We start from the raw sequence: 13,642 nt of genomic DNA, 5'->3' as shown, positions 1-13,642 counted from the left end.
GAGCTATGCTTTTAGTGACCTGTCTTTGTATCTTGCAACATCTAGTTTGTTTTTAAATTCTTGTATGGTGTTTACACATACTATTGATTTGTCCAATTTGTTCCAGACATCCACTCTGTGTGGCCCCCCACCCCATCTCTTCTATAACCATCCTTTTTTGAGTTTCTTTTCATGTCCCCTTGTTTTACTTCATCCAAGTAATTAAATGCCACCTTTATTCATCTTAGTAAATTGTAGGTCTCTCCAACTATCTTGTTCATGTGTGGGGATGTTGTCATCGCACATATCTGCTTGTCTGGAGACGTCTTTGCTGATAATTACTCTTAGGTCCTTTTCCGAACCAACTTTCTTTACTTCCTTTGCACCAATTTTATACTGTCCTGATATTCTTTTTTTACTTTTTCCAAATTCCATTATACTACATTTCTTAATGTTGAAGGTCACCTCTCACTTTTGACTCCATTCCCAGACCTTGTCCAGGTCTCTCTGTAGCAATTCGCAATCTTTACCATTCTTACTTTCATTAGTAGTTTTGCGTCATACGTGTGTGTGCGTGCACATGTATATTTATCTAATTGTAGTACAGTATAGAGAAATAGAGCAATGCTCATTGGGTCCCGGATCCTATTCTCGATTTCTCCCCCCCCCCTTTTTTTTTTATCATACCTAGACTCAAATTCACATTCAGTTCCAACTTAAACTATAGCCTTGATTTCCAATTATCTTATTTAGATCTGAACTCATGTACTGTGTGTGTTTATCTAGTTGTATTTTACGGGAAGGGGAGCTATGCTCAACCCGCCTTTGTACCTCTCAGCATCTAGTTTGTTCCTTAATTCTTGTATGGTTTTTTCACACACTATTGTTTGGTCCAATTTGTTCTAGACATTGACCAATCTGTTTGGAAAACTCCCTCCCCCCAGTTCTCTTCTATAACTATCCCTTTTGATTTTTTTTTTTTCATGTCCTCTTGTTTTCCTTTTACCCCACTTTAATAAGTCTTCTCTGTCAAGGACTTCCATGCCTTTCATAATTCTATAAATGACCAACAGCTCTCCTCTTTCTCCTCTTTGTTCCAGGGTTGGTAGCTCCAGTTTAGATAATCTTTGTTCGTACATCAATTTTGAAAGTGTTGGGGCCATCTTTGTTGTTGCTCTTTGGATTCTTTCTAATTTCTTTATATTCTTTTCTGTGCTGGGTGTCCATAGTGTCACAGCATACTATCTTGGTCTTATCAGTATGACTAATATTTTTTTACCAATACTTCAACCAAGTAATTAAAAGCCATCTTTATTGATCTTAGTAAATTGTTGGTTTCTTTGACTATTTTGTTTATATGCTTGTCTGGTGATAATTACTCCTAAGTCATTTGCAGAGCTAACTTTCTTTACTTCCTTTGTACCAAGTTTATATTGTCATGATACTCTTTTTTTTTTTTTTACTTTTTCCAAACTCTATTATACTACATTTCTTGATTTTGAAGTTCACTTCCCACTTTTGGCTCCATTCCCAGACTTTGTTCAGGTCTCTCTGTAGTGATTCACAGTCGTGTGTGTGTGTGTGTGTGTGTGTGTGCGAATGCACATATTTACCTAATTGTAGTATACAGGAACAGAGCAATGCTCATTGGGTCCTGGATCCTATTCTCGACCGCCCCCCCCCCCCTTTTTTGACTCAAATTCATGTACAGTTCCAACTTAATCTATATCCTTGATTTCCAATTATCTTAGTTTGATTTGAACTCATGCACTGAGAGAGAGAGAGAGAGAGAGAGAGTGTGTGTGTGTGTGTGTGTATGAATGAGTGAGTGAGTGAGTGAGTGAGTGAGTGAGTGAGTGAGTGAGTGAGTGAGTGAGTGAGTGTGTGTGTGTGTGTGTGTGTGTTTGTTTTGCATTCCCAGCCACTCAGTGTGTGAGTCCTCCCTGCACCCAAGGTAAAAGGTGCTGGGACAGTCATATGTGCACACCCGAACAGGTTTGGGTGGCTTCCTGTTCAGTACATTACATCATTGTGGTGGGAAATCAATCAAAACTTAAGTGAGGAATGAACCATTACACTTATAAAGTAATACTTGGAAGTGCAAGGGCTGCAAGAATAAGTAAGTAAGTGTGTGTGTGTGTGTGTGTGTGTGTGTGTGTGTGTATGTGTGTGTGTGTGTGTGTGTGTGTGTGTGTGTGTGTGTATGTGTGTGTGTGTGTGTTTGTGTGTGTTTACATAATTGTATTTACCTTTGCTTTGAGGAAGGGAGAAGACAGAAGATTGGGGTGAAAGGAGAATGGTTGTGTATGGATGATACTGTGATGCATGAAAAGGAGTGGGTGGGGGATGGGGGGGAGGTATGTGTGAAAAATAAATTTATACAGCCCATGAGGATTTCTCCCTATCTTCTCTTTTTCTGCATGAGGGGACAGTGAGAGGGGTCACCGATTAAATGAAGTGGCCCTGCCGTGAATGTGTTGTGTCTTGCGACACCACTTCTGGCCCAGGGCAGTGGGTGAGATGCAGGGATGACCCATCATCCAGGAGGAGCCAAGATAAGAGGGAGGGAGGGGGGTGAATGGGAGTGGAGTAAGTGGGGATGGAATGGGTTAGAGTGGATTTTATGCCTTTGTTTTTTGGCTACCTCCCATGTAAGGGGGAAAAAGCCTTTGGTATGTATGCATTTATTTACCTAATTGTACTACAGGGAAAGGAGCAACGCCTGTTGGGTCCTCTCTCCTATTCTCTAATTTTCTAACATACATAGACTCAACTTCGTGTACAGTTCCAACTTAGTCTACATCTTTGATTTCCAATTATCATATTTAAATTTGAACTCGTGTATTGTTTGGGCTTGGGCTAAATCAGCTTCTAAGCTATTCTACATATTTATACATTTATATGGAAAACTACATTTCTTTCCCATCCTTTCAACATGTGGTCTTTCTCAATCTACTTCCATGACTTGTTAAAGCTCTCCCATCTTTAATCAGGAGATCTCTTCTAACAAAGCAGCCTATCTCCTTTATTGACCTGAACACTGTAGTCATGTCACCTCTTTCTCTTTGATCTTTCAAAGTTGATAGACCCAGTGCTTTTAGTCTTTCCTCGTACGGTTTATCTGCCAGGCTGGGGACCAGCTTAGTTGCTGCCATTTGTGTTGTCTCAATCTTGCTTATATCATTACTCTGTATGGGTATAATTCACCATTGGACTCATGATTGACAGCTATTACCCTCCCAGATGATAGATCAGAGCTCATATGCTCAATCTCTGGGTAAAGCTGTGACCTTACACAAACTCTAATACATCCAAGACTGGAAGGTACATCAGTAGTATGGTCCCCACACAGAGTGAAGGATATAAGTAAGATTGAGAGAATACAAAGGGCAGCAACCAAAATGGTCCCCAGCCTGGCAGATAAACCATATGAGGACAGACTAAATACACTGGGTCTGCCATCTTTGAAAGATCAAAGAGAAAGAGGTGACATGATTCATGTTCAGGTCAATAAAGAGGATAGATTGCTTTGATAGAAGAGATCTCCTGATTAAAGATGGAAGGGCTTTAAGAAAGACCACATGTTGAAAGGATGTGAAGAAATAATTTTCCATATACATACATATACCAGGGAAGGTGGCCAAAAAATAAAGGAATAAAATCCACTCCCACCCATTCCATCCCCACATACTCCACTCCCATTCGCCCCTTCCCTCCCTTTTATCTTGGCTCCTCCTGGATAGGTCATCCCTGCATCTCACCCACTGCCCTGGGTCAGATACAATGTAGCAAGACACAGCACATCTACAGCAAGGCCACTTCATTTAATCAGCAACACCCCCCCCCCACACACACACACACACACCACACACTCTGTCCCATCATGCAGAAAGTGAGAAGACAGGGAGAAATTCTTTTGGGCTGTGTCAAAATATCATTCACACTTACTCTCCCCCCCCCCATCCCCCACCACTTCCATGCATTATAACATCATCCATACACAACCCTTTTCAGCTCACCCCTATCTTCTGTCTTCTCCCTTCCTTCCTCAACAGACATTCCCCACTTTCCCAATACTCCTTTTACCCCATCCATCCATCTTATCCTTGGTTGCCCCTCTTGTTCACTCCCTCCACCTCTGCCTTCCACACCTCTTATGGATGTATAAATGTGTGTAATAGCTTAGGTGATATAGCTCAAGCTCAAACAATACACAAGTTCAAATCTAAATATGATAACTGGAAATCAAAGATATAGATTCAGTTGGAACTGTACATGAAAACGAGTCCAACTATATTAGAAAATTAGAGAATGGAAGACAGGACCCAATGAGCATTGCTCTTTTCCTGTATACTCAATTAGGTAAATACACACTAACACACACACACAACTCCTTGACCATGAGAGGAGTACCAGTTTGCAGTGCAGTGATGCTGAAACTATCTCAGCCCTGGGCAGGAAACAAACTTAGACCACTGCACTGTCAAGATGTGTGTGTGCCTACCACCTGTATTTACCTATCTGTAATATACAGGGAAGGAGCTAAATTTGAGAGACACTATCTTTTCTATATCTACCATACATAACTTTGTATTTATTTAGTCCTGGACTGGGCAATATACTTTTTAGGCTATTCAAGGAGTTGACACATTAGTATGGAAAAGTTTCTTGATATTCAAGCATGCAGTCTCACTTTGTTCCCATGACTTTGTAATGCCTTCCTATCCAAAACCAGGATTTTCTCAGTTTATTTTCTTCCTTCCTTTCCCTGTCCTGAATACCATGATTCTGTGTGTGTGTGCATTTATTTAGTTGTATTCTACAGGAAGGGGAGCTATGCTCATGGTGTCCCATCTTTGTATCTCACAACATTGTTCGTTCTTAAATTCATGTACAGTGTTTACACACACTACTGTTTTGTCCAATTTGTTCCAGACATCCACCACTCGGTGTTTTCCGAAGCTTTTTCCCCCCCTCCAGATCTCTTCTATAACTGTCCTTTTTGAGTTTCTTTTATCCCAATTTAACAAGTCTTCTCTATCAAGGACTTCCATGCCTTTCACAATTCTATAAATGGTCAACAAATCACCTGTTTCTCTACTTTGTTCCAGGGTTGATAATTCCAGTTTAGACAATCTCTGCTCATATATCAGTTTTGAAAATATTGGGGGCCATCTTTGTTGTTGCTCTTTGGATTCTTTCTATTTTCCTTATGTTCTTTTTAGTACTGGGTGTCCATAGTGTTGCTGAGTACTCAAGTCTTGGTCTTATCATTATGACTAGTATTTTCTTTACCATTTCCTCATCCAAGTAATTAAAAGACACCTTTATTGATCTTAACAAATTGTAGGTTTCTCTGACTATTTTGTTTATCTGTTTGTCTGGGGACATGTCTTTGGTGATGATTATTCCTAGGTCAACTTTACTTCCTTTGTACCGATTTTATATTGTCCTGATATTCTCCTTTTACTTTTTCCACTAGAGTGAGTGAGTGAGTGAGTGAGTGAGTGTGTGTGTGTGTTTACCTAGTTGTATTTTACAGGAAGGGGGGACTATACTTGTGATGACCCATTTTTGTATCTCGCAAGATCAAGTTTCTCTTAAATTCTTGTATTTAAGAACAAATTTGATCTTACAAGATACAAAAACAGGTGTGTTTACCTAACCTATCTGTATTTATCTAAGGAAATATAGGATATGAGATATGCTCATGGGGTCCTGTCTTCACTTCCATTGGTAAAAATTTACCAAATGTGTTTATGTTGACTATTTTTTATTCCATATTATTCCATGCATCAATGAATCTGTAGAGAAAACTATTTTATTTTTAATCCCTTTTAAACATCTTGTATTTCAATTTCTTTCCATGTCTTCTGATTTGTTTTTTTATCCCTCCCTAACCCCATCTTTGCAATGTGATACTGTCCCAAAAACAAGCATTGATTATCGACTACAAAATACAAGTCTACAGTAATGAGTAAAAACCTGTATTGTTTCCATCACTTCCCTTTTCTTTATTTACTTTGTGTGAATTTATTCTTTCTGAGTGCCTGTACTATATTTTACCTCAACTGTTTATTTTGCAATCACCATATTTTTCTTCTAAATCATTATTAGACTGGGTCTCTCCTCCACTCCCTCAAATGGATGTTTGTTTCATCAAGTTATCAATCCAATTGGAAAGCCATAACCCATACATTGCATCCCACAACACTTCCTTACAAAAAAACATACACACATGGATACAAAACAAATACTATTCTCAATTTGGAGGTAAATCAGGTATCCCCAGACACACACATACAAAGGCAAACACCCTCTCCTGACACACCAGAACAAGAACAGCTCGCCCATACCTATTTCATCACTCAACACTAAATCAATGCAACTATAGAATTGACCTGGTAACAGTCCAAGGCCACCAGTTCAGCTCATAAAACATTCAGTGACAAGTCTATGAAGCAGTGTGGAATGAGTGAGTGTAATATAATGCTCTGCATCTTCTGTTTGGTGGTTGCATCTTGAACAAATAGTATTTGTTGCCAAGCCAATTCTGTGCATTGTTTCAGTGCAGGGTGATGACCTTAGTTGGAGAGCCATTGCAAGTCTGGTCTTTGAAAGAAGCTATTCCTCTTCTGTGTTGATTTTTGGGAGAGTTTAGGGAAGAACAGAAGTTGGCACTCTATTAAAGAGCCCACCTCTGAACTTGGGTAGTGATCGCATGTTTATGTAGTCAATACTTTTGGAATTGTTTTGGGGTACCTCTTGAGACCAGGCCTATACATCATTCATCTATATTATAGAATAATGATAATGATTTGGTTAACATCATAAACTCCCCCCTATCTGGAGACTAGGGTGATGCCACATACAGAGGACTTTGTTGTGTGGGGAATATAATGAATTATGCCCTTAGTCCAACTGGCTGGCAACAGGGTTTGAACTGCTGCCCTCGATCTCTGTCGCAAGTAGCGACGCTCTAACCTGTTAGCCCAGCATGCCTCCTCAGAGTAACCTACATAGGAATGAAGTTTGTTTACTATTACCGTCCCTTAAACCTATTCTATAGCTCCACCTTTTCTGATACCCTTGGGGGAGGGGGGTATAAGTGTCACCACCATGTTCCCATACATGTCCTGACTAAATAGTACTCAGTGTGTGTATGTGTGGGGTTAAGGGATTCCCCTCTCTGTAATTTTCTCATGTGAAGAGTCAAGGTGAGGGTCAGTGAGGGTTCCAACCAACACTAGTAACTGGATCACTGAATGTGCATGGATATGATAAGGATGAAAACAAAAGGGGTAAGATAGGTAGTATGTGAGAAGAAAGATGGATGTGTTAGAGTTGAGCAAAATGGTACTGGGAAAGGAGAGTTGGAGCTTGAAAATGTGGTCGATGTTGTTGTTCCCTCAACTGTCTGGCAGAGCAGTCCCGTCCCTCTGAGGAACGCCACGGCTGGAACCAAGTTTACCCAAAAATCCTTTATAGAATGTATAGTGTGTTGTTGGCAAGCATGATTGTGTACTATGCAGTCTTCCATGTGTTGCGTAGTATGGAGTGGAGTGTTACATCCTGGACAGTTATCTGTGATGCATTCATTCAGTCTCTGCTGGTAACTTATGTGGGCTGGATGGTGGTTGCACCACAGCCTGGCCAGGTGGATTCTGTCCTCTTGGGGGAGAGATGATTCAGATGGATGGATATCATGGGGTATGGCATGCAGCAATGTATTATCTTTCAGTTTGTTGGAAGTGTGGTAGGTTGTGTGCCTGGAGTGATGAGAGGGTGGGGGGAGGGAAGGTGTGATACTCTTAACTGATGAAATGGGTACAGTGGACAGAAGTGTTACTGAGGATGGCAGATCAAGGCAAGACTGGGACGGGAGATATGGGCACTTGTGAGTACATATGGCCCTGATAGCGAGAAGTGATAAGTGTTTTGGAGTGACTAAAAGGAATATGTAGAGTTTCAGGAGGTGGGAGGAAATAAGTGGTATTGGGAGATCTCAATGCTACAGTAGGAGATGAGCCAGTGGATGGCATAGTTGAGAGGTATGGGGTAGGAGGAATTAACAATAGCAAAGATACTGAAGATGTGTACTCAAAAGGAAAATGATAGTGAACATTGTTTCTGAAGAAAGAAAAGCATAATCATACATGGGTCAACATGATTTGTGGTATGGTAGTCAGTGGGCCATTAATGGATTATGTAGCTGTACCCAAAAGGATTGGGGGAGTTCTGGCTGTAAATGTGTTCTGAGGAGAAAGCAATGGAAGGATAATTGAAATGGAGGTTAAGTGGAAAAAGAAGAAAAGGGAGGATAGCAGAGAGGAGCTGAAAAGTGAGCAAGTTGAATGAGTGGGAGAAACAGAAAGAGTCTGTGAGTATAGGATGTCCATTACATACCACAACACAATGTGAAGAGGGCTAAGTGGAGAGCAGATGTGGGGTGGGGTGATAGTACTTTTAAATTAATTAAAATACATTTTAGGATACTTGCTGGCTGAGTGGGTTGAGCATTGCTACTTCCACCAGATTGAGGTGATGGCAATTCAAACCCTGCCACCAGTGAGTTGGACCAAGGGCATGATTCATTAATTTCTATGCAACAGAGTCCTCTGTAATGGGTATACCATCCTAGCCTCCTGATAGGGGGAGTTTGATCTGTTGAACAAAATTACAAGATGTTTTGGATGGAAGTACATACATACATACATATACCAAGGCTTTTCCCCCCCTTACCAGGGAGGTAGCCAAAAAGGAAAAGGCATAAAATCATTCCCACCCATTCCATCCCTGAAAACACTCCACACCCCTCCACCCTCCCTCCCATCTTAGCACCTCCTAGATGACGGGTCATCCCTGCACCCTGTCCACTGCCCTGGGTCAGAAGCAGTGTCGCAAGACACAGCACATCCACAGCAAGGCCGCTTCATTAAATTGGCGACCCCCCCTCTCCGTCCCCCCATATAAAGGAGAGGACGGGGAGAAATCCCTTCGGGCTGCATCAAAATTTTGCTCACACACACTACCTCACCCCCCATCCCCCCGTCCATTCCACCTCATGCATCACATATACAACCATTCTCCATTTACCCCTGTCTTCTGTCCTCTCCCTCTTCCTTCCTCAACAGACATTCCCCTCTTCCCCAAAGCCCCCTTCACCCCATCCATCCATCTCATCCTAAGACGTGAAAGAAATAAAGTAAGGCAAATCAGGTAGGGAGGAGAGGGTAGTGTGTGTAGATAGACAGACGACATGGGAAAAGAAAGCAGCGAGTGATGGCTACAATATTGCAAGTTGTTGAATATAGTGGAGGATAGAGAAGCATTGACTGTGGCAGTAGATGTCAGGGGAATGATGGGAGAGGAGAATGTTAAGGCCATAGCAAAACAGGATATACAAAGTGAAATGGAAAAGGTGAAAGCTGGTCAGTCATGTGAATCAATGAATGAATCAATCAATCAGTCCATCACCCATGGTCTCTCTGGCAGGAGTCCCGCAGCTCCCTGGTATACTGGTATAGCCTCCAGGTGGACCTATAAATCACTCAGGGGTTTGCCAAATATGTAGACTTTTAGGGTGGGGCGTTTACTGTCCTCTCTATGCTGGTTACATCTAGGGTATTTTGATTCTGTGGAATATCCTATCAATTAACTAGTGGCATGTCTAATGATGGGAATATGATGAAATGGCTAGTATTAATGTCTAATGTATGTCTAAAGGAAGGAAGAGTACCAATAGATTGGAGATATGCATGTTTAGTTCCATTATACAACAAAGAGGGCAGAACTATGTATGTAGCAGTTTTAGTGTGATCACTTTGTTATGTAGTCAGTAAGATGTTCCCCTCTTAACTAAAAGGACTAGGAGGGGAACATAACGAGTAATTTGAGAGGAGTAGCATAGGTTTAAGAGAGGAAAAGGGTACACTGATCAAGTATTCACAGCAACACACGAGAAAATTTATTGGAAAAAAGTTAGGTCTTGGTCTTTCATGGATTCAGAGGCTGTATAGCAATAACTATATAGGCATTATGGGGTGTGCTGCAGATGTATGGAACTGGGTGGAGTATGTTGAAGGTGGTCAAAGACTTTAAGCAGGTGACATAGAAACAGTACACACAAACAATTATCCAAAATTTCTTCCCAGAGAGAGCTATGAGAGGGCCCACAGGACCAGCATCAGCCACTGTGAAGCTGCAGGTTTCCAGTCAGCAAAAATTTAGACAACAATTGTCATTATGCATATAAATGAAAACAAAAAGCAGTAGTTAGTGAAATTGAAGGGAAGGAGATGAACCAGTCCTTTGCAGATGTCAATGCACTCATGGCTAAGTCTGAGGATAGGTTGAAATAGTTGGTGGTGGACTTCAGGTGTGTGAAGAGAAAGATGAAAGCAAACGTAAACTAAAGTAAGGTGATAAGATGTATATGGAGTGATGATAAAGGCAGGATGGATGCAAGTTTGAAGGATGAAAAGATGGAGAAAGTGGTGAGTTTTAAGTATTTACTTATGAATAGATATGAAATATTTGAAACAGTGAGCAAGAGTCTGGGGGAAATGAAAAATGTTATGAGAAGTATGTATCTGGGAATCAATGCAAAAAGAAAGTTATTAGAGGGAGTGACTTTGCTCACCACACTTTATGAAGCAGAGACTAAAAATATGAGATAAGTAGAAAGGAAGAACCTAAACTTATTTTAAGATATATGATAAGTGTTACATGAACGGACCGAGCGAGAAATATGGTGATGAGGCCGTGTACTGGAAAGAGCTGTCAGATCAAAGATGGCTGATGTGATTTGGGTACACTCAAAGAATGAATAATGAAAGACATGCAAAGAATGTGGAAAGCTAAGTGGATAGAGTGAGTTTGAGAAATAAACCAAGAAAGAGGATGATGGATGAGGTGAAAGGGCAATGAATCTAAGAGATACATCTCTTGAGCAAGGAAAGAAGAATGCAAAAGACAAGAGTGAATGAAGTGTTTTGTACATACATACATACATATACCAAGGCTTTTTCCCCCTTACAAGGGAGATAGCCAAAAAGGAAAAGGCATAAAATCATTCCCACCCATTCCATCCCTGAATACACTCCTAACCCCTCCACCCTCCCTCCCATCTTAGCACTTACTGAAGTGTTTTGTAGATGAGGAAATGATGTGGCTTTACATATTTTGTTCTGGGTATCACTATATGTATACAAAGATTGCAATCTTCTTTATAAGGAAGGTAGCCAACTCAAAGGATATAAAAATAATTGTTGCCTTTTACTGACAAGAAACCAACAGTCCCTGAGTCTCCAATCTCTCTCACTCCCACAGAAGAAACACTGGACAATGTTGTCTGTGTTATATTAGTGTAGGATGGCTTCTGTATCACTAGCTTATAGTAGCAACAGCATGGGAGTAGAGGTGAGTTGTCAGGTCTCCTTATGTGAAAAGGCAGAGAAAATACAAAATTAACAAGACAGCTTTTAACTCCAAGACAAAGTTTCAGTCCCTCTAGGTGGAGGTAAGGGTGTTAACTGGTTTTGAAGACCTGTAGCAGGATAATTCTCTCTGATGTCAATTTTACTGGGCCACCACATATATATACTCGTCACTGGTCTATTAAACATACATCCACACACCAAGTTTCATTCACAATACTTCTAATGGCAGACAATCTTATTCATCTGCAGGTCGAGTGCCATGTAGACAAAGTTATTTCAATCAACTCTTTTACTAGTCAATTTTGCTCTGGTTGAGCCATATAATTTTCCTCAGCCAAGGGCAACACCACATCCAAAAGTTTCGATCTTTTTGTACAGTGCCATACTTTTCTATTATTCTGGTTGCTACCAGGCTATTTTATTAATCTTTGAGTCATCCCTTTACAATGGTTTTCCCTTTTATTCTAGCTATTATCAACTTATTTCATTCATCCCTCCAAGTCTCCTTAATAATAACGAGGTTGCCATGTTTCCCACTCATATTTGTTTCCTCAATTTTTGTATTTTCCTTTCCTGTACTATACGACTTCCCGTTAGGAACTTAGGATTCACAGGGTGTTATTATTTGTTAGTAGTTTACCAGTTTGTAAACTACTGACAAATAATAACACCCTGGGTTGCTAAACTAACTGAGAACACATATTCCCGTTTAAAGCTTTCACATCATAAGGACAATAATCAAACATGGTCATAACACAATACACAATCAAGTTCGAGGCAGACGCATAGCCTAGTCCTGTATAATCACACAGGGTACAGTACAGAAAGCCAAAATTAATTACCTTTTCCGATGATCTATTCCAAACCATGATGGCATGCCCACTATTGAGAAGGTTCTTGACAATACCCTGACCCATGATCCCAAGGCCCAGGAAACCAAATTTAAGTGGGGATGGTTCAATTTTTTTGTCCTTGAGCGTCTGGCTGACACTGCCGATGTCTAGGGGAGGTGTGTCCTGGAAGAGAAAATGGAAAACAGTGACAACACACCACAAATCTACTAAAATGTTATGACAATCATACACATAAAAAGAAATGAACATCTGCAGATATTATTGCATATACCAATAGGCCCAATAAGAGGGAAACTCTTACGTGACATTATAAAGAGAAATGTTAAAAACTCCCAGGAACTTGTAACTGTTATTTCATTCTTAAATTATTTTCCATAATGGGAGGATTAGTGAATCAGTTTTAAAGAGGAAATAAGAAGGGGGGGGGGTTTACCTCCATTAAAATGGAGAAGCCTTCAGAATATAGACAGATACATCTCATATACTTTTGTTACACTTAAAAGTAGTTCCTCTGTAGTTATGATCTTGTCTCCTTTATCTTTTACAAAATAAGTATCACACCCCTTCCTCGAATCTAACAGAACTTCCACTTCTGTACCTCTAGGAAGTCTTGTGTACTTCCTTTTAGCATTTTAACTGTTACTGTTACTCCTTCCACTATGGGAGGACACAGCAAACTGTCTATCTATCAATCAATATGTCAAAGGCTTTCCTTTTATAAGGGAGGTAGCCACCCAAGGTATGCACCCACCCTATTCCATCTGACACCCATTTATTTACCTTTCAGTCAGTTTGCTGCACATTCAGTGTAGTGAACTGTGACTTGTTAACCCCTTTAATATGAGTCAAATTTTCACGTGCAGCATTAGCTGTCATATGAACGATTCATCACACTACTCACATTATAAAATATAAAGTCACTGCTATATTACTCACTCTCTTTTACTCTGAGTAATAATAAACACGGAAAATGTGATCAAACCAGTTCACAGAATTCGGGGATAACTCATGTACAACTACAAAAAAATAAGCAATCAAGATGCCAACACCGGCATCCTTGTGCCGAAGTGGCTAAATATCGTAATAGTTTGTTATATCAATCTATATATCAAGGTCATCTTCCCCCTTATAAGGGAGGTAGCCAAGTCAAGGCATAACACCCACTCTCATCCACCACCCTGGTTTCCCTCTTATCTTAATTCCTTGTGTATGAAGGGTCATCCATGCCTCCTACCACTGCCTGGGTCAGAAGCAATGCAGCAAGACACAGCACACCTTCACTTACATGGCAACCCCCCTCCCCATCACATCATGTGGAAAATAGAGATGAGGAGAAATACCTTTCAGCTACATCAAAATATGATCCAC

The 13,642-nt window shown here is 40.5% G+C and overlaps 1 protein-coding gene across 2 annotated transcripts in view; it reads right to left on the bottom strand.

Moving 5' to 3' along the window:
* Positions 1-13,642, bottom strand: part of Ndf (Nucleosome-destabilizing factor) — a 132,862-nt gene that overhangs the window by 61,070 nt on the left and 58,150 nt on the right. For both annotated transcript variants that reach the window (XM_076213891.1, XM_076213892.1), the window contains one exon: positions 12,263-12,436. In XM_076213891.1, the coding sequence (XP_076070006.1) occupies positions 12,263-12,436 (174 nt within the window). The remainder of the gene's footprint in view (positions 1-12,262; positions 12,437-13,642) is intronic.

The sequence above is a fragment of the Oratosquilla oratoria genome, chromosome 32 (genome assembly GCF_046742065.1).
Source record: "Oratosquilla oratoria isolate Oo_2021 chromosome 32, ASM4674206v1, whole genome shotgun sequence".
Classification (NCBI taxonomy): domain Eukaryota; kingdom Metazoa; phylum Arthropoda; class Malacostraca; order Stomatopoda; family Squillidae; genus Oratosquilla; species Oratosquilla oratoria.
Note: the sequence above shows the minus strand (reverse complement) of the source record. Positions and strands in the feature narration are given on the sequence as shown.